This window comes from Cygnus olor, chromosome 5, assembly GCF_009769625.2.
Source record: "Cygnus olor isolate bCygOlo1 chromosome 5, bCygOlo1.pri.v2, whole genome shotgun sequence".
Lineage (NCBI taxonomy): Eukaryota > Metazoa > Chordata > Aves > Anseriformes > Anatidae > Cygnus > Cygnus olor.
In genome coordinates, this window is record NC_049173.1 from 13,035,165 (window position 1) to 13,056,393 (window position 21,229).

Below are 21,229 nucleotides of genomic sequence, written 5' to 3' on the forward strand. Positions count from 1 at the left end.
TTAGATGGACTCTTCAGTGAATTGATTTAATCTAGAAGATTTCTCCTCCATGACAAATTTTCAGAGCCCCACGCACTCCTGCTTCTGTGAGGAGCCCAGCCTGCCCTCTGCCAAGCGTGCTCCGCTTCCCAAGGAGCTAATCAGCCAGCCCATCTCCTCTCAATCAATAAGCATTTATTCTAATTGAAGCCAACATCGACTGGATACCGACCAGGAATGTGAAACGCGCTATAAATAATGTGCGTGAGCTGGAGCCTGAGAGCAGGCGGCGGTGCGACTGTCAGTGGGAGCGCTAACGGGGGACATGCCACCCAGCACTCAGTCGCTCTCCGAATGCCCTATTTACAGCTCTCACCAGGGAGCTCCGTCTCGCTTTGATGATGAATTAATTTCCTCTGACGGATCAACCTCACAGTACCCCGTTGCAACACCTTGCAGAATGCATTGCCTAACGAGAATTGCTCATTAACATATAAATCATGATGTATTTCTTTTTGGCACCACAGGCAAAACAGTGGGCCTAGCACTCCCCCCTCATCTCGCTTTTTTTCCTGGAGGGAGAATTTTCATTGACTGCTAAATGGAAGGTGGAAAGAGTGAAATCACTTAATTGTGTGACTCCTCTGATGTGCTTAGACTTTAAGTAAGCATACGAGCTCCCCAGTGCGTTTCCTTGTCTTTGTATCTTATTGCAGAGTAAGGTATGAGGCTTCTCTTTCATAACCCGTTAAAACAGTAGATGTTCAGGTCTTAATTTACAACAATGTCAGGGTTTGCTGAATAACCCACCTGCAATGGGGATAAAATCTAAATTAATGGTTGAAGCACAAGACCAGGAATCAGGTAGCCACCACGAGCACTGCTCTGTGCCAATGTTAATAAGCCCTTTTCGTACTCTGCCTGCAAAGCACCAGCAAAAATATCCTCAGGCATTTAGTGTGTTATATTTAGCTCTGCTACAAGCTGGATAGGTATTGGTAGGTGGCTGACACACTCTTTAGACCTCAGTTTTTCTATCTGGACAGACCAGGTAGGATTAGCTGAACTTGCAAATTTTCAGTTCTTAGCATTTCACTCCCTCTGGCAATGAAAGAAAGTGCCCCAAATTCCCCTTGTTTCTCCTTGACTTGATTATACAACTATTCATTTCTGATTCTGGATTTCCATGTTGGTGTGTCACAGGCTGATATCAATGTGGCAGCTGTATCTGGCTGAATCTGGATTGAAAATGAGAATAGGAAGCACCACATGTCTGCTGGATGGGATGAGGCTTATAATGAGGGATGCACATCATAGTTCCACCTCAGGCCTTAATACATGGCCTGGCAATTAACCATGCCCACAGTGTCCTGGGCAGCAGGTGGAAGGAGCTGTTGGGCACCGAGAGCCATCCCCTTCCTCCTCCGGAGCTGCACCTCCACGGAGGTGGCCTGCAGGAGCCAGCAAACCCCGGGTGAGCACAGCTTCAGTACCTGAAGAAGTACTGAGTGCAATCAGTTAGCTCACTTTGATGAACTGCATGCAAATCTGTAAACTGAGCCGACTCCACCCATCCTGCATGCTCCTCCAGCTTCCACACCAGTGGCACACCACATGTATGTACTCTTCTGTCCTCCCCTGCACTTGCAGGCTAGCCACTCCTGTGGCCTCTCCTGGTCTCTGGCATGCCTGGCCGATGAATCAAACTTCCATATGGTGCATTTGGCATGAGGAGACTGTCTGGGGAGCACAGCAGATGGTCTCTGAGGAAGAAGATGTGGTTGCTTCCCACAGCACCTCACCCAGACAGTGCTGGAGAAGGCCTGCGAGTGTCCTCTTTCTATTTCTGGGTACACACTTTCCACTGGAGTCTCCATGGCCTGATGCAAGCTGCATGGAGGGGCCTCAGATGTCTGAAATATGCACCTTGACAAGCACCTGGGGAAGAGGCGAGAAGCATTTGAGATCCTGGCTGGCCCAGGACAGGTCTAAGACAGCAGTCCCTGCCACGCCACCCCCCTTCGCTCTGTAACTTCCTAGTCCCATGCTAAAATGAGAATCAAATTCGTATTTTTTGCCAGTTTTACAACAAATAATCATTACAAGTCTGTCTTTTCGCTGCCTTGCCTTCTGCCAACACTAGGCCGCAGCCTGCTTCACCACCTCTCGGTCAGAGGCGAGGTGAGGCCCCAGCCAGCTCAACCTTCTCATTTCAACCTTCCGCTCGCCACCCATTCACTATGTTGCTGTGGATTTAAAGCAGGCTTACTATTTTTTTCTTGTTGTGTGTTTACATTAGCGAGATGTGTATCAGTTTAATTAAACTGGCTTCAGCTCAGTTGAGCGCTGCTTTCGCTGTGCAGATGTAGCCCCAGAGCGCGGAGCCCGTCAGCTCCATCCAGCTCTGCGTGGGGGGCTCCGGCTGGGCACGAGGCGAGGTGAGCCCGCGGCCTGCCAGAAGGAGGGATGGGAAATTCCAGCCCATATTCCTGGAAGCTGTCCTAAAGTTTGTCCTTTGTTAACACGAAGGAAACGGTGAAGTAGTTTTCAGTGCTGCTGAAGGGAAATTTGGTGCCATTACTGCGAGGCGGGCTATAAAATGTGGAGAGGTTGTTTGCTGAGAACCAGCATGCTGGCACACGAGGCAAGTTCTTCCCAAACCCCAATGCCTTTTTGTGCTATGTGCATTGTCGACACCCATTTCTCTCACTTGCACAGAGCTCTGTTTTCTGTTTTACAGCTTTTTTGAGGTGCTGTTCGCTTACCAGTGATCTGGTAAGTGATTTCCTTGGAGATCTCCAAAAGCCGCCTGGATGTGGTCCTGGGAACCCTGCTCTGGGTGTCCCTGCTTGAGCAGAGGTCGGACCAGGTGGCCCCCAGAGGTCCCTGCCAACCTCAGCCATTCCGTGGCTCTGTGACACCAGCTAGGCCTTAACTGGTACATCAGTACTAGTCTACAGCAGTCCTGGCACCATCCAGTGATATAGCTGTCATTTTGTTTTTCTCTTGTTTTCTAGAAAATACTGAAAGGACTTGGAGTTCTGCCTATTTAAACTTCTGAATAATTTCTTCACAATGTTTAGCTGTTGGCTTGAGTCAGTGCTGCAGATTCTCTTCTACTGACTCAGATGAGGGAAAAATTCATCTCTGGTATAAGGCTGGGTGATCAAAATGATTTATATCCATCATGCATTTATCCCTTTAAAATTTACTGTGTGTGACACCGACCAAATTGTAAATGTCTTGCCAGGAAATTAAATCCATTGTGAGTGACTTTGAGCATGCCCGTTCCTGGGGAGCTGTAGCCGTCCACATTGACTGGACACTGACATTCACAGGGCACGTGGGAATGGGTTTGTGCCACCCATTGTTCAGGGACTGACCCAGAAAACGTCCCTCTGCTGACCACCAGCCTGCCTAATCTTAAAGGACTATGAACATTCACTTTAAACACAAGCCACCCAACTCAGTTATAGATAGGAAACCAAAATGCCAGCCTTCACTCAGGAAAGATAAGAGAATTATTATCTGGGTTATAAAAATACCCCTTTGGTGCTCTCACTGTAAGTGCTCAGCAGACAGCAGAGCTGTGCAAGGGCACCGCTGAACATGCAGAGGGAGCACACGCTGCTGCCCCATCCTGCGTGCTGTGCACAGCGGGGGAAGGAAGGGAAGAGCATCCCTGCCTCTGCTTTCACTGTGGGTGAGCAGATTGCTGTTATCAGTAACCAGGCCCTGAGTGATCACACAAAAGACACATGTAACCCCTTACAGCTGGGGTCATGAAAAATATTTAGTGCTTCCATCACCCTGGCCTTCCTCACCGTGCTTTAAACTACAGATTAGTGTGTCTGCAGAATCCCTTTGTGCAGTCTCGTATCTAACTATTTGGGGTTTGTGAGGCTGAGATTTTAACAGTAGTCACCTGCAGAGCACAAGCTGTGGCTACACAAGTTAGGCATACCTAGCTGGGTGCTTCATCTGGGGTGCTTTCCCAGTCCCTCCTGCCTGCCTGGTTGCTGGCACCGAAGCTTATCTGCCCGTGTGGTGAGGCACTTCGGGAAACCAAGCTGGCACAGCAGGCTCTGCTGCCCCACCACAGAACGGGACAAACAGACACCGCAGTCTGTGCATCATGATGAGGCAGTATGCTAAAATTTGAGGTATTTCTTGAAAGCCCGTGTAGAAGAGAGCTTGCACATGCATTTGTGTTCAGGTTCCAATGAATACAATTTATAAGCAGTTGTAAATGCAGAAATGTCAGTCAAGGACCCAGCTGCTGGTTGGAAAGCCATAGCCCAGCTTTTTAGTGAATGTGAGTCAGCCCACGTCTGCAGGTGACTGATGGAAAAGCATTTTCTGTTCAGCTTCCTGGTCCTCAGCCACGCTCTCACTGCTGCCCTGGGCTCCTGACCACGTTCATGCTGCCACTGGATCCACATCAGGGATCTCATCTGACTTAAAACATCTTTCAGGTTAGCTTTTGGCTGCCTGTAGATCTCTCTGCCTGTGAAGCAGTGCAGCTCTTGGTGCTGGTGCAAGGGAAGCGGTGGGGAAACTTTTCCAGGAATGTAGATTTGCATTTGCTTAAATCGAGCACAACAGGACAAGCAGCTCCTAGTGCAGTGCGGGGCTCAGCTCTGGCCCTCCCCATCACTGCTCCCTTGCCCCTACTTCCTCGGCAGCCTCCCCCTCCTTGGGCATGTCTCCAGCCATGCTTTTCTTGCTAACCCCGTGCACATATATTCATTTCTTTGCTCAAAACATTCATTTTCTGCAATTTTAGTGAGTGAAACTGGCTATCAGTCACTCATGGTGCAGGTGCAGAGATCACAAACCCCTCCTGGCAGCGGCGAGAGGCTGCTTTGGCTTGGCAAAGCCAGAGTCAGGCGCTCCTGTTGGTTCTCACTCTCTGACTGAATTATTTTATTTCTGTCCTGCGCTTTGCTGATAAAAATGGAGGTGTTTACTACAGGAACTGCACTTTAAATGTGAGCACATACATTTTTCCCAGCCTGTGAACCAGTCCGTTTTACAGATGCTAGCCCAAGAGGAACTCAGTTATATGGCTGGACTATAAACTATTGTGATAGTGGGGTTGAAATGCAAGTCTACCAGTAACGTTTGACTTCAGGGGAGCTGCTGGGGGGGAAGAGGCTCTCAGCAGCCCCAGCACCCTGCATGTGGCACCTCGGGAGCAAGCTCTGAGCCAGCAGCGAGTGGGAACATGCCTGCTGCCAGGCAGCCCCTTCCCATCCCTAGGGAGAGGACCGGCCTATCTTCAAAAGCAAACAAATGCCAAGAACGGAAAACAGAGAATTATTAAAATATGTATATTCCTGCCATTCTCTGCATGTGATTAATCCTCTATTCCTCTACCAGGGAATACATTAGTGAGAATGGGCTCATAATACAGAGGCATCTGGCTGAGACTAGAAAGAGCAGCGTGCTTATGCATTATTAATGCTTCAGAAAAAACAGACTTCCGTAAGCCTGACTGTATATATTGGATCAGTATGGAATGTCCTTTATAGGGTAATTAGCATTGATATCTGGCCCGTTTTGCTTATCTTTTTGCAGTAGAATAATCTCCAGGATAAGACGTGTTTGTTTTGTCAAACGGTGAAAGAGATTGTGACTTGAAATAGGTTTTAATGAGCAGCTTGTGCCCAGCACTACTTTAGTCTTAAAAGAGAGAACACGATCTGGGAAGCAGTGCGGAGTGAGCGTAATGGGGGAAATGTAAATCTCAACCCTAGCAAACCTGTAATCATAAAATAGTTCTTCAGGGACCCTTGGTTATTCAGGAGTGGTGCTACAGTAGTGCTACAGTCTCGCCGTTTAAACAGGAAACATTTGAGGGGAACACAAAATTATAGTGGGGCTTCCTAAGGCATAGCTTTGGCACATACAGGCTGCATTTCTTTCACTGGTTTATTTCTTGATACATATGATGTGACATGAGAAGGCTACAGGCCCAAAGCAGGCATAGCAGGGCAGGGGGCTGTAGGGGCTGCTCAGGTACGAGACATAACAATCGGGCTTATTTTCCATCTTTGTCTCCCATCAATTTCTGCTTTGGGAGGTGGTTAAATCAGCAAGAAACTGGAGAAGGCCTTAATCTTGGGAGGACAGAGCCACATCTGTGCCTGCACTGCTCCTTCCCAAAGGACAAAGTGGCTCCATGAGTATCTGGCTTGTAAATCAAGAGGGGAGGAGACAGGCTGGCTCCTGCCATGAAGCCCTCGGCCCAGCGGAGGAACAGAGTCACGATCTCAGCAACAACCAGAGCGCACACGCCGTATCTCTCAGCCTGCATGGCTGGGTATTGACACGAGACCCCTAGAGTAGGATTCATTTCACATGTCTATCCCCGAGCAGCTTTTCTAATCAATAAGCACTCTGAGGATGCAATGCATCCATGCAGGAGCAGATATCCAACAGAGGTCAAACAGATTGCCCCTGCTGATTGCAAAGCGAGCCGAGGTGGCTGCCTCTGCGGTGGCCACCCACCAGGACGGGACCCTGGCTGATAGGACCTCAAATCTCCCAACACGTTTGCATGGTGTCAGGGTCATGCTGAGACACGGTGTGTCCTAGGCTGTGTCTGGAGGGCGACAGCTCCTGTTCAATGGGATTTCTTAAATGGGTGGCAGCAGGGTGCCTCCTCCCAGCTCGTGCAGCTACCTGGACAGCTTATGGGCGGCCTCCTGGAGGTGGTGGTGACCAGTGCCCGGGCACCCCTCTGCCATGTGTGGGCACCAGCCTCAGCAGGTCGAGGTGGAGTGGAGCTGCTGGGCGTGTCCCAGGGGTGCGCACATCTCGGGTGCCTCCGGCTGGTCCCGGAGCTGGCTGGGGCTGTGCACAGACACGGACTCACTCCCACGTGGGGCAGCTCTGCTGTGCGCAGTGGTGGAGCTAAAAACCAGCCAAATCTTTCAAGAAAGCCATGAAACAACAGTCTAATGTGCTCAGAAAGCTGCCACTTCTCAGCCCGCGGGCATGGTGCAGCTCGGCAGCGGCTCCTGGGCAGAGCCCCGGGGCAGGGCAGAGGCCCTGGGGAGGCACAGGAGCACCCAGCTGGGCGAGAGTCACACTCGATGTGTGAGACTTGACAGGTCTGTCACCCAGCAGCGCCAGGCTCCGTCCCCCTGTGAATACAGATCACAAAAGGGCGGATGCTGCCAGATTACTTGGCTTTGCCTTAGCTGCAGCAGCTATGAAGCCAAACTAGAATGAAAAAAAAAAATAAAAATGGCAGTGCTGGGGGAAGGAATCCCAGCTCTTTGTTTTGCCCACGGGACTGCGGTTCTCTCCCAAACGCGTGAGACCATCTGGCTTTCTCCATGATTTTTCCAGTTCCAGAGGAAAGAGGAAGCTCCAGAAGTCCTGTTTTCACAGTGCCTTCACAACAAGTTAGCACCTCTCTGGCCGGGAGGATCTGCACATTGAGAGCACACCTCTGAAGCTGCGATTCCCCTCTCACCTGGCGGGGCTGCCCCTGCCTCCCGTGCTCCCTGTCTGAGCTCTGATTTTCTCAGATCGGGGAGGGAAAGCAGCTTGCCTTGGCAGACGTCTTGCTGTGAAAATGATGAATTCAAGAGCACGTGGAGCTTGTGGTTGAAAAGAAACCGTCTGATCAGCAGAACTTTTCTCCCTCAGCTTGTAAGGACAGATTCAGTCTCAAGGCCAAGCTGCCATGTGGTTATAAAATAGAAGCAGGCCCTGTAAGAACCAATCTAACTTTCTTCAATTGTCTTTGCATCTTTAATCATATTCACCACTTAAAAAGCGGCAGAGCTGGCTGCTGATAATTAGGCTGAGCCTGCAGCAGCATGGCCAGTGGCCAGATCACATGGCTCCTTTCATCTGCATATTTATGCATTTAAAGGAGAGGAAAACTTTCATAACATTTTAATAACTAGGTTCTTCTGAATCCATAAATCCAGTCCTCCAGGCTTAGCCTACACTCTCTTTCTGATCTTAAATAAGTGGAAGAGGGTGGAGTGTTTTGTTTGTTCTCCCTATTCTTTTCCTGTGCATGAACATGCAAAAGCCGACCCTCTCGAGTCCAGGGTCCCCCGTAGGATGGGGAGGTCAGGCGAGGTAAAGCTGCACTTCTAAGGGTGCAGGTGGAACTTTGATTTGGTTCCTGGCATGGGAACAACGCCCCGCTCCTAAGGTAGCTCTTCTACAGGCTGGCGGGACTAACACTGTTTTGCTACACTGGCTTGAAACAAAAAAATCCTTTATAATCCTACTTAAAACAGAGCAGTGCGCGTTGGCCAGTGCGCTTCTTAGCAAGTCGCCCTCAGATGCAGCGCTAGGACGGGGCTGCTGCAGGCCACGAGATGTCATAATGTCTCTGGGAGCTGGAGGGGAGGCCAGCTGCCTCCCCACGGTGCCTCCAGCCTCCAGCCGCCACGCTGAGTTCACGCCGACTCCGTCTCCCCTGCCCATGGGTGGCAGCTCCCTTGACAGCCGTGGTGACATCCTGCAGGGTCCGTCGCGGTGAGGCTTTGCAGACCGTCCTCCCTGTCCCTCGCACATCGCCTGGCAAGGTCCTGTGGGCTCCGCCATTAGCGCTGAGTGACAGCCTCTATCGGTGGGAAAACAAAGAAGGTGAGGCTGGGAAACTGGTCCTTACGCTCTGGTGTTATCTGAGCAAGATGGGGGCAGCACTGTTGGAGTTACACATCACTGATTTCTTTCAAAGCTGAAGAACCCACTTAAAATAAAATAAAAACTATTCGATGACATGTCGTTCTTAAACACTGCTCTTTTTTTTTCCTTCTTGTTTTTTTGAAAAGCACTGGCAAGTCAGTCATTCTGTGCTGGAAGCAGCTTCTCTCTACAATTGCCTGGGTGGAGCAAAGAACCCTTTGCTGTTTACAAGGGTCTCAGAGGAGGCTTTTATCGTTGTTGCCGTACAGCAAGTGAACAAACACGCCAACTGCGATTAGGCCGTGCTTTATTTCCAGAGCACATCTTCAACTGATCTTTAGCAGTGCCAGGAAAACTTTGGGGTTTGCTGCTCTAGAGTAGGAGGGAATTTAGCCTGGTGCAACTGCTTTGTTTCGGAGGTAGTGCTAATGATCATAGGCACGTAAAAATAGTTTTGCTAGACGAGTGAAATACCCAACCCGTGAAAATTCAAACCATGGCATTAGATTCACTGGAAGGGATGGTGAATTGATTGTCATGTATTTAAAGAATCAGAAGAAACGAAAAGGGGCAAGATTAATTAAGAGTGGGAGCTCGTTGCTCCCTCTCCAAACGGGCGAGGAACCGCACCGAGCGGAACAGAGCAGCCGGTTAGCTGAAGTGTTTCTTGGCATTTTCCCTCTGAGCTCTTCGAAAATTTCCTTTGCGCCCAAGTGTCCCCAAGACACTCATAAAACGCCTCTCTGGCTACCCAATGTGATGACTAACTCGTGTCCCCAGGTTTCATTATCAAGCTTTTAATCTAAGCCTGAGCCCTCTGATCTGTCGTCTGACGCACTGAGGGAATTTGCAGCAGGGTTTTTCCCCAGCAGAGAAAAACAATTTGCTTGCCAAAGACTTCATGTGGGAAATGTAACTTACAGATACAAGAGTGTGGAAATTTGGTTGCTTATTTTGTAGCTTTGGGAGTGGCTGATGGTTTACTTCATTTTGAGGATGGATCTTACATTTCCAGTGCTGTGAGCAGCGCAACGGATTTCATCCAACAAGTCCGAGAGAAAATTCCATTGATTTTGATGAGGCTCAAGGACAAATGCTTGTAAACGTAACATAACGTAGGGATTTGTCCTTTTCTTAAGCCTAGGCTGGGAAGGTGTGATGTGCGGTGTCAATAACAGTGTAGCTAAGCACCATGCTTTTAATGCGTAGGTTTAACCCCGGTTGCGTACAGCGGGTTCTTGCTGCATTGTTTAACGCTTCCTAATCTAGAAGCCATCAGCAGTCAATGGAAAGGCAGGCTACAAATCAGAAGCAGGCTGATCTCGTGGCTGCACCTTTCAGGTGTGGTGTCCTGCCACAATATTTCCACCCTGAGAGCAGATGAAATAAGGGCTCCGCGGCCACACTGCCACGCACGGCTCGGCTGCGAGGTTTGGAGGCCAGGGGGACGTGCATGAATGCGGGGGGGGGTGCTGCTAGGGGAAAGAAGTAGGTGAGCCAACACTTTTGCTCCGGGTTGGCCAGCCAGGCGTGCAGAGGGGCAAACAGCCCCGGAGCATGAGCCTGAAGCCCTCACGCAGAGCCGGGAGCCGGATTCCAAGCAGCAGCGCTGGGAACTCATCCCCTGCAGCTATCGCCCACCCGGGCGCACCCAGCTCGATTGATGCAGTACCTGCTGCGTTTCCCCTTTAGCTGAGAACGATTAGTGACGGCAAGACCACCACCCTCAGCTGTTGGAGTGCTGGTTAGAACTTCGCTGAAGCTCGCACAACGTGTCATGTGCAGCAGGTATTGCTTTGGTCGTTACCCGCAGCCTGGCTGAGGCACCAGAAGTTGCTTTTCTTCGTCTCCGTCCCCCTCGCTCCATCATGAAGTCAGCAGCCATGTAAACGTGTGTGCAAACACACTTCGTATGAGTCATGCGGCAGCTGTTGCTATTTATTAAACTGCGGTTTATATCTTTGGAGTACATGGTATTATCCTTTATGGATGTGGCTTTATCTCTGTTATTACAGTATGGAATTAATTAAGAGTATTAAAGTATGTGTTCTTTAAAAAAAATATATTCCTAACTTTCATCTACAGAGGCAACATTTTCATACCCATTTTCTCCTAATAGCAGTATCTTTTGAGAAGATGTGATAGACACATTTAGGTAAATATTATTCCTCCACCACACATGGTTTCCATTGCAGTGGTTCCCCTGCAGTTTCCTTCCAAGCACTTTCCTCTGTTACATATCCCACGCTGGTGGCTGAAATACTGATCAGCGATAGCAGAGACAAATTGACTCCAGCAACTGGAAGTTTTAAGGGCAACAAATGTTTGTATCGGAGTTTTGCACGTACCGTAGTTACCGAAGGAGTTTTCAGGCGTTCACTGAGATTTTCACTGGAACAGGAGGCCTGGAGCTGCTCGAGGCAGTTATAATTTAATAAAAGGCTAGAATGAATAAAGACTGGCTGGGTGAGATGAGGCATAGAGATAGCTCACTACAAAACAGCCGCATGTGCACAAGAGCCGTACAGAAGATGCTTCTTCCTGCAGGCTCACCTTGGGGCTGTCGGCAGCCTCGGTGCCCCACTCAGAGCTGGCACAAAAGATGTTCACGAGCTGCCCGGAGCTCCAGGGCCACAGGCTGCCTGCAGGGGGCTAAAGGAAGACGGATTTTACACGCACTGAGAGCGGCACAGCCGCTGGAAAGGTTTCTGAGCAGGTGGTAACAGCAAGAAGCTGGGGAAAGTCAGGTTGGGAGACACTTCTTCACTGACTGGGCCTCCTCAAATGCGCGTCAGGCTGTAGCTGTGGATACAGCGGGTGCTAACACAGCTTCCCTCCCCGTGCCTCACCCAGCTCTCGCCAGGCCCGTCCAGCCGCAGCAGGATGGCTGCCCAGGCCTAGCTGACTGCCCACCAGCAGCTGGGGCTGCAGGGAGCTGCACGGCGGGTGCAGGGAGAAATGGCACACACACCTCTAACAGCAGATTCACAGCATCTTCTAAGCCCGGTCCCCTTGTTATTAACAGTTTGTTATTAAGCACCCTGTGCTCAAAATGTTCACGACGGGACGGGGTAGTGCCTGCCCCCAGGCTCTGAGAACTGCGGGTCTGACGCTGGAACCTGCCTTTACACAAAGCACCCCGCCGTGCCCTGCACCATCTGCTGGTGGGCCGGACCTGACTCTGATTTGCAGGGAATCGTGGAATCAAACCTCCGTGGAAAAAGCTGCTACATGAAAGGAGCGCTGCATGACTAGAATTCATGGCATTCCCAGAACCTGCGCTTTTGCCAGGAGAGATTTTGAAGCCAGGAGGACCTTCCTAACACAGCCTGGAATCACTACAACTTCTGAACGTTCCCATCCTGTTTCTCCCTCGCTGAAATGACTCCGGGCTGGCACTTGCCCTCGCTCTGGGGAACGTACATCTGATTCGTATCTCCTGAGGTTGAGAGATATGGAATAAACTCTCATTACCTCTTGCTAACGCAGAGCAACCCCAAAGCAGATGCCTGAAGCCCTGCTTGGCGAGCTCAGTGTGAAACAATAGAGAACCCCTGGCAGGACCTTTCCACAGGACCCACTGTAATAGAGAGAACTGTCTGTGGCTGTCCATTTTCAAAGCCTTGCCTTCACAAAGCCTGCAGCAATGCGGCAATCACAGCAAGAAGAGCCTTCTTGTTGTGCTAACAGGAACTCTCATTAATTGATATCGCTATCAGAGCCCCTGAGCCTCAGTGTTAAGCAGCAGGGGTTACGCTTCCATGAGAAAGCCCCCACGCAATGGCCATTGCTTCGCGTTAATAGAGTACTAATGAGCTTAAAGGTGAGCACCTGCAATAGGAATCCCAGGAGCAGCTCATGAAAAACACAGCATGATGCCAGGCAGGAGCTCAGACACCAATCGGTGTCCTGAGAGCAGCCTTTTCCAGGCGGCTAGGAGGAAAATTCAGCTCTGCATCCCACGGATATTGCAGTGCAGCTCTCCTGCCTGTGGCTATGAACCTGCCCATGCAGCAGGATGAGCTCAGCAGAGAGTTGGGCTTTTCCCAAATCCACTAGAAAATAAAAGGTCACTGCTTGCCGATGCTCCTGACAGCAGCAAGTTATGTAGCCATCTCTCACAGCCCGAAATTGTACTAATCCCTACCTATGCTTTAGAGGCTGCACCCCTATTTGTAACGAAGGGCAGACGCAGGAGGCTCCTGAGACCGGACCTTCTTTTCCAGACCTGCAAGCGCAGCCAGTGTCCTCCAAGACCTGAGCATCCAAGGGGCTTGGGCACGTTCATGCACTGCTGAGCACGCTCACGTGTTGTCCTCAGGAGTGGGCAACGATGCTGGGCGGGCTGAAGGTGGGGAACACTTGCATTTTGCTTTCGGTTGCATTGAAACATAGGCAATGAAAAAAAGAAAAACTGTTCACAGCTTGCTTAGAATAAACACAGTAATTCCTTGCCATACAGAGTAACACTTTATACATAAATAATTTGAATGTCTCGCTCTTTCACGGAAAGTAACAGAGAAAAACCTTCAAGGTTGATACATGGGAGCTGGCATCACAAATCACACGTCCTGCATCCAAGCCTCCTGGCGCTGGATTCCAGAGTTGACCTCCCCACTGCCTCCCTCCTCTGCCCCCAAAGGAACTGAATCAAGACCCTCCCTGGAAAACCACCCCCAGCATCAACCTCTGGTTACAGATCCCAACCCTGCAACCTCAGCCCCGTGGCTGAAGCCTGGCCCCTTACATGTGCAGTGGTGTGAAATCCTCGTTGGCAGCTGTGGAAGGAGCCGCTGCATTCCCCAGGGTACGTTGTTCGTAGGTTTTTTGGAGCCTGCTGAACTCACTCGGCTTACTCCAGCCGGGTCCCTTGCAGTTATTTTTATTTCTCGGCTGCCAAGCTGGTTACTGAAGCAGCAAGGCTAGGTATTGCAGAGTCTGGCAACATTTGACTAAAACTGAGAGCGTTTATGCGGAACAGCAGTGTGGGAACAGCTAAACAAGCTAGCGGGGCTGTGGGGAAGGGGGCATTCTGCAATGAGGAATTGGAGCTTTGATCAAGGAGACAGCAGCATTTGACTCAATCGGAGCTGGCAGGGAGATCACATCCCAAAGCAAAATAAAATGTGTCATTCTTTTCAGTAGATTAAATTCTCCCCAGTGGTTTGTTCCTCCCAGGATCATTTTATGCGATCTCATTGTCTTTACAGTCTTTTCCCTGAGGAAGCTGATCGTTTAATATAGACTACAGCATTAGCATCCGGTATTAAATCAGTCGGGCTACTCTGAAATGAGGCGAGTGAGCGTCCTGGAAAGGAAATAAAAACACAAGTTTAACAAAGGAGGTAGATTCACCCTGACCCACGCTATTTACTCCAAAAGACACAGGAACATAAACCTTTCTCCACAGTCATTCTGCCCTGCTATAGATGTGTTTTGCACTCCCAGGTGCTCATTGAGCTCTACAAGTGTGCACAAGAAATGCAACATCAAGCCCAAGAAGCTTTGATGTCCTGTGTTCCTTTATGGAGTTGCACTAGGGACTAGCACGTTCCCCCAGCCCTCACAAATCCCAGCAGAAAAGTTAGGCGCTCGGCATTTCGGAGGCCTGCCACATACTTTTGTCATCGTTGGGTACAGAGGTTTGCTGTAAGAACACGAGGAAGGAAAAAGTCCCCAAGCTGCAGGCACAGCCCTGGATGGCAGGGACCAGCACCCGAGCCAGGCACTGCAGACAGGGTCTCCCACCCTGCGCCGTTCGTGTCGCGCCATCAGCAGGACCTGAAGCTCCTTCTGTGTCCCCAAGCACAGCTGCAAACGTCCACCCCACTGGGCAGCCAGACACGTTGGGCAGCACTCACACAGCCCATCGGGAGCCTGGAGCTGGCCCCAGGAGATTTACCTCATACCAGTGCAGTGCTCTGGTGTCAGCCGCTAGCCCTGTGCCAGTCGCACACGATGCCATCCAAGAGCGGCGTTTTTTGGTATTGTTGCTTTAAAAAAATGCCATGTGAGCCAACAAGACATCATTCTTCTGCACCACCACTGGAAACACTCATTGAGTGTCGTACTTTATGAGTAACAATTTAGCCCACGATTGAAGTGTCAGCTAAATGAGGCAATTTATAATAATTCTAAAAACATGGTCGCTATAAAAGGCTATAATCAGAGCTAATTACAGGGACATTTTGGAAATCCATTGGTTTGGGGATTTAGTTTTGATAAAGGGGATAACAACTTGTAAGCCATGATTCTTTTAATTATAACAATAGCAACCACCCACTTTTGCACAGCTTCTTTCATCTCAAAAAGCCCGGCAGCTCTTTGCGAACTACACGTACCGCAGGAGCTGTTCAGCCTAACACCGAAACGAAGCCATCTCTGCATGCAGTAACTGTCTAACCGCACATAGCTGTCCTGTGCAAAAACTGCAGAGGGAAGAGTCCGCAGAAGGAGAATATAATCCCTCTTTTTTCACATGCCCCCGCAGACACACGGCATAGTGAAGGCGTTATCCCTGCACGTGACCAAGGGCACCGGGGCACCACGTGGCGAGGTGACTTCAAGCCCCTGTCCCCAGCCCTGTGTCCGAGCTCACCTGTCCACGTCCTCTGCTGGGTGACAATGAAGCTTTGACACTGCGACTGGGAGTTACAAATTGCAGCGGCTTCCTCGGGGCTGTGAATGGACAGCAGGCAGCCCAGGTGGCTGTAGGAGGGCCAGCACTTGTAGTCTTCTGCTTCCACCGTCCGGAAGCCCTTTAGGGAGATGTACTCTGGGAACAGAAAGACGGCATGTAGGGAAACTCCAGGTGCACTTTCAGAGACTAGTTACACAGTGAACTTAGCATCCTGCACTTTGGTGGAACTCTTAAAGGAGAGGTGATGGTGACAGATTGAACCGACCTGCTTAAATGGACCGGGCAGAGCTGCAAAATTGAAAGGAACCCAGTTCTGTGATCATTCTGCGATCGAGCACAGGACAGCAGTTACCCCAGAAATACTACAGAGGAGCCCCTACAGAGAGCCAAGGCAGGGCGAAGGGATGGGGTCGGCGGCAAGGGCTGGACAGAGGGGAGGCTGCTGTGCAGACCAGCCTTCCTAGCAGGTCCCCGGTGAAGCCACCATCACAGTGACCTCTCCTGTGCCTCGGCCCCTACAACAGAAGCAGCTCATCACCGTGCTGCCAACTGCAGGGGGAGATTTGGGAACCCTTGGGGGTGAAAGGAAGGCTAGATGCTGTTCCAGCAGGATACAAAAGACTCGACAAGCCTGAGAAGGCGATGTTATGGCTGTTGTTGATTAGGAGTCCCTCCCCGCACCTCTAGGACAGTGGTCACTTCGGCACACGGCTACCGGGGCACTTGCTAAGCTAATGAATAGTCACCACTGGAAAATTCTGGCGTTTCCTCTTAAAGCTGCTGGTCCTTAAGTGTAAGTGACTGGATATCTTTGTTTATAACTGCAAATTCCAGTTCTTCCATGCATTAAGAGACTTCCATCCTCAAGCCACCATCACCTCTCCATCACCTCCAGTGAACACTTGGGAAGATGTAAGCTGCAGTAACCACTGGACCTTTGAAGGCTCCCAGTGGGAAGAACGATTAGTCCCATCTCTGCCAGCAAACGGGCCTTTTTCAGAGGAATGCACCTGATAAAAGTTCATTTACCCATGCACAAACCAACTAGTAGGACAGGTCTTTAAAAATAAAATAAACTTAGGGGGCACCAAGCTCCCCTGCCACACTGATCCCAGTGCTGTGACCTCCCCGCTCTGTGTTCCCATAACAAAGGGTGCTCATCGGGCAGAAGCCACCGAGTGAAACGGGAAGATTGCTGTCAGCCTGGGAAACTGACCTACGGTCTGTACGGGAAGGTGACCCTGAAGAAAGACATGAGAGACTCAGCTTACTGCTCTGTTCTAGCTGCTGAAGCTATCCCAAACATATTCGCTTACAGCACAGGCTGATGCACATTATGAAGGGTATTTAGAAGTAGTGCAAACATATGTTCATATGTATGCCAGATTGTCTGCACTGCATTTGCTTTGCAAAACAATGCAATCATGCATAGCTCCCATGAAGAAATGACAAAAGACTGCTTAAACGAGGGGGGAAAAAAAGATATTTTTGGTCCTTAATTCTACTCCCAGTGACTATAAGAGCGCCCGAATGTATGAGAGATCAGAATTGGACCAGTTACCAATTTCCTTGTTCCCTCAGGAATTATGTTAGGGAAAGCATTCAAATTCATGTACCTTTTAAAAGGAGAGGTCTTTTCTGTAGATAGAGCCCAGACTTGTACAGATGTAAAACCTTCTCAAAAGCTGTCACGGTTTCATTTATTCCATATCGTAAATCACCTGCATTTAAAGAAAAAGATGACAGGGACAAGTAACTCCACAAAATGCCACTGAGAGTCTTCTCATAGAGAAGCCTTAGTTTGTGAATGTTAGCTGGTACCTGTTGCGTTGAGAATATCACTCAAGAAGGGCTGCAAAGCTGGTGGTGCAGAGTGTGGCAGAAGATAGGTGAAAAAATACCTGCAAAAGCCCACAGACTGATTAGAAAACAGCACCTTAACTTCCCTCGTGATTAAGTTGTCTATGTTTTCCTGTGCCTTGATTACCCATAGGCAACCAGTAAGTCTGCTCTGGTTATTAAGTAATGTTTGAACACTTCATTGGCATCTCTCAGACCATTCTCGTGAGTTGCTCTGAAGGCCTGGTCTTTGTGGCACAGCGTGCAGCCAAGCACTGCACGAAGCCATTTGCCCAGGCTCAAGCAAAGCCAGAATCCGATGAGCCAGAGGCTGTTAGGATGTGCTGTGGCACTCAGCCGCTGCCCATTCCCTGCGTTAGTGCCACGCCACTGCTGCCCACAGATTTGTAGAGAGACTCGGAGCTCAGGGTAAACGCCGAGCCTGTTCCCAACAGCAGTGGGTCAAAGCTGGCGTGCTGTGGCACATGACCTGCACTGCCACCACTTCCAGCGCATGTAGCCCCCGAATTTCAGCTGCCAGGGTTTTCTGGTTTGGCAAACGGTAAATTCCCAGGTGCAACCTCTGGGGCAAGTTCCTAGGGGGCGCTGGGGAAAAGGAGCAGCAGCAGCAAGATGCCTGCATCCTCCCCAAACAACACAACTATTTTCCTGCCTTATAAGGAAAATAAACTTGCTTCAAAGCAATGCTTAACTACCCTTTGGCAGAGCTGAGGGGGAGGCGTGCAGTGAAGAAGCGTGAGACAGCAGAGGCTACGCGGCTACTGACGGAGCTCAAACCCACCACTTTTCCCCCATCTAACTGCACATACCGATATGCATTGAAAAGGTTCTTCTTCTCATTCATTCCTTCGCACTTCCCAGCTGAAGAGCACTTGAGAGGGAAGCTTTTTGCAGGGAAGTCGAGTGTGCAGTCATTGTCCTCCTTGCACGACAGCTCCTCGGTGCTGGCATCATCCATGTCTGTCACTTTTAGGTTTCCATCTACCATAACAAACTGCCTCGGCTGGAAGTCCAAGAGGACTATTGAACCCAGGGGGGAATGTGCCAAGTAAAACAGCAGTTTCACAAGGCCCAGGCAAATCTGAGAAAGAGAAGATGAATATGCATGGGAAAAACAGATGAAAAACAGCTATTAAATTGGAAGTAGAACAAAGGGAAGGGCATTCAATGAAATTAAAGGCAACAAAGCATATAGTACTTAAAAGGTAATTATATGTATGCTACAAAATTTATTATCAACATTGCCATGGGATTTGACTGTGGTAAGTAGTTTAGCAGCATTTTTTAAAAACGTGTATATGCAAAAAGAGACATTTGCAGTTAGAGGAACTAGAGGAGAAAGCTGTGAGGAAAACAATAGCAGCCTTCATGTTTCAGGAGCTGTATTGATTTGTGAGCTGAAATCAGAAGGTTTTTTTTCCCACTCTGGCATAGAATTAATACGTTCCCCTCCCTTCCCCCATGCTGCTCCATACAGACTGAGGCTCCATGGTCATTAATACCAGATTCATGCGTTGCTGCATCGCTCAGCAGCATGAATTTGGGCACACAATCATGCTTCTGAAGAATTAGCCAAAGAATGCAATACATTTATTGTCAGCTTTTTGCCTTTATGTCAACCTTCTGGCAGCAGGGAAAGCTCAGACGATACCTGATCCAGCATAAAGCTTGGTGAACAACTGTTGGACAAACCAGAGCTAGAAAAGCGCGTTCGTACTGAACCAGCAGTTTGGTTAAGTAGCTGCAGCATTTTTGGTTCCGTATCGGAGCCCTAGCATCAGATTAACTGTATCATCAGCTAGGTGTGCCAGGCAGACCCACACTACCTCTCGCTGCCTCAGATAGCGATCTATGCAGGCACAAGGGTTTGTATGCTTGGAACCATTCACAGAATCTCTGGTATCTGACGTGGCTCGTTAGAGGGGAAATCCCATCCTTTCAGATGCCCTAATTAGGAAACAGGACCAGACAGTGCCAGTCTACATTCGGTTTTAGTGTCTTCATCACTCCAAAGATTATTAAAGTCTTAATGTCACCTCACCAAACCTCACCACCGGCTAATCCAGTACCAAGGGTTTCTAGCTCTACAGGAGGCTGGAGCATTTGAGAAGACGTGGTGCTGAGAAAGCTAAGAAGAAGCCAGTATAAAATAGTTTGTAAGCAAAAGCTGGAGCTCCAGAGGTCTAGAGAAACGACTCTGGGAGCTCTGACGCTACTTGAACTTGGTTAGTGAAGCAATCCTAAGAAACTCAGCTTCACATCCCACAGCTCAGCAAGTGTGAATACCACACTCCCCCTCTAGTTTGGATGGCAAGGCTCCTTCTTGACATTGTGGACCACAAGCAGGCAGAGATTTTATTTTGGGAGTCTTATTGCGTCTTTATTTTGCCCAAAGTATTTCTTATTGATGTTAAGGTACCTGTGCTTCCACTTGATGCTCTTTCCTCCCGGGAAGCTAACAAGTAGTAGTGAGCCCCCGACAGAGACCTGGAGGCAAACTGTAATACAAGCCATAACCAAAGCAAGCGCCGTGTCTCAGCTCATTCGTGCTCCTGGGGAGCTTAAGAGTCCCCACGCGGCGCTTGGGAGACAAGGCACATCTCACCGACGGGATGCGATCCTATCGCCCACAGCGCGAGGGAAGCGCTCTAGAGTGTTCGTATCACAGCGATACCTGAGGGGCTACGCGCAGAAGCATCACACGCACACACGGGGTGAGACGGGCTGCTCAGCTCGCTGCCTGCCACAGACAGCGCGCCGAAACCGACAGACAGGTAGCACGACGCCCTCCCTGAGCTACAGAGGGTCTGCCGATGGGTCCGGCTGGGAGAGCCGCTCCGTGGAGTGGCACGGCGTGGGGGGAAAGCCAGAAACACGGCGTAACGCCCAGTGTTACACAGCGCCCGGCCCCGAGCAGGATGCTGAGGCTGCTTCCCCCTACGCAGCTCTTTCAGCACTGCTTTGGAGAGAGGGAACGGCAAAGCTCCGGGGGAGACTCAAGCCAATCTGCCGGAGCAAACGGAGCGCCAGCGTGACAACCCCCTTCGCCTGGGCTTTTCGCATGCACCCAGTCTGAGGTCCGCGAAGCGGCTGCCACCCCCAGTGCTCCGTGCCCTTACCTTAAACCTCTCCTCCCAGGGGGTCTGCAGCAGCTGGATCATCTCCAGGGGGGCTCCCAGCTCCAGCACGGCCGTGACCCCGGCCCCGGGATCGCCGCCGCTGTCGTAGCACTGCCCGCGCAGCTGGGGAGAGGGAGACGGAGGTGAGGAGCGGCGGGGGAGAGGAGGCGAGGGAGAGGAGCTGCGGGGGTCCCCCCGCCGTACCTGCACGATGCCGGGGTGCCTGAGGCGCTGCAGCAGCGCCACCTCCTTCAGCAGCTTGTATGCGGCCAGGCGGCGGCAGCCGGCGGGCGCCCCGTAGCGCTGCTCGCACTGCCGCACCTCCCGCCCGCCGCCGTGCACCGACTTGAGAGCCACGGCGCCGCCGCCGCCCGCCAGCGCCGCCCGCTCCACCACCTTGGTGAAGCCCGAGCCCAGCACGCCGCCGCCCGTCGCCCCCCTCAGGTCCCCGCAGCCCAGCCCGCCGCCGCCGCCGCCGCCCCGCTCCGCTTCGCCGCCCGCCGCCGCCGCCAGGCGCCGCAGGTCCCGCTGCCGCTGCCGCAGCTCCTCCAGCAAGCCCGGCGGCAGCCGCGGGGAGCCCGCACGCCCCTCGCCGCCGTGCCCGGCCCTCAGGGCCAGTAGCGCCAGCAGGGCCAGCAGGGCCAGCAGCGCCGCCGCGCTCAGCCGGGCGCCCCGCCGCGTCCCGCCCGCCGCCGCCATGAGGAGCGGGGCCGGGCGCCCGCCGGCCGCCGCCGCTGAGGCGAGCGCCGCTGAGGGGCGGGACGGGGCGGGAAGGGCCGGGGTGGAGGCGGCCGCAGGCACCTGCCGAGGGGCCCGGCCCTGGGGTGGGGTGGCTGCTGAGGGGGGGAGAGGGGAAAGGGGGCGTTCGTGAGGTAAAAGGGGTCGGGGTGGAGCGGGGAGCGGCACCGGTCCCGCTGCAGTCTGAGGAGAGCCGCCGTGGGGCTCCTGGTAACAGCCAGCGCCTCTG

At 51.3% G+C, this 21,229-nt stretch overlaps 1 protein-coding gene across 1 annotated transcript; it reads right to left on the reverse strand.

Annotated features, from left to right (window-relative positions):
* Window positions 1-11,652: 11,652 nt before the first annotated feature.
* On the reverse strand, window positions 11,653-20,976 carry LOC121070874 (extracellular tyrosine-protein kinase PKDCC-like). The gene is made up of 7 exons (XM_040558635.1): window positions 20,467-20,976; window positions 20,263-20,385; window positions 17,953-18,224; window positions 17,105-17,184; window positions 16,900-17,004; window positions 15,242-15,418; window positions 11,653-13,951 (listed from the first exon to the last, which is right to left on the reverse strand). The coding sequence occupies exons 1-7, from the start codon at window positions 20,959-20,961 to the stop codon at window positions 13,848-13,850; spliced, it is 1,356 nt and encodes a 451-aa protein (XP_040414569.1). The 5' UTR covers window positions 20,962-20,976; the 3' UTR covers window positions 11,653-13,847.
* Between the last annotated feature and the right edge of the window lie 253 nt (window positions 20,977-21,229).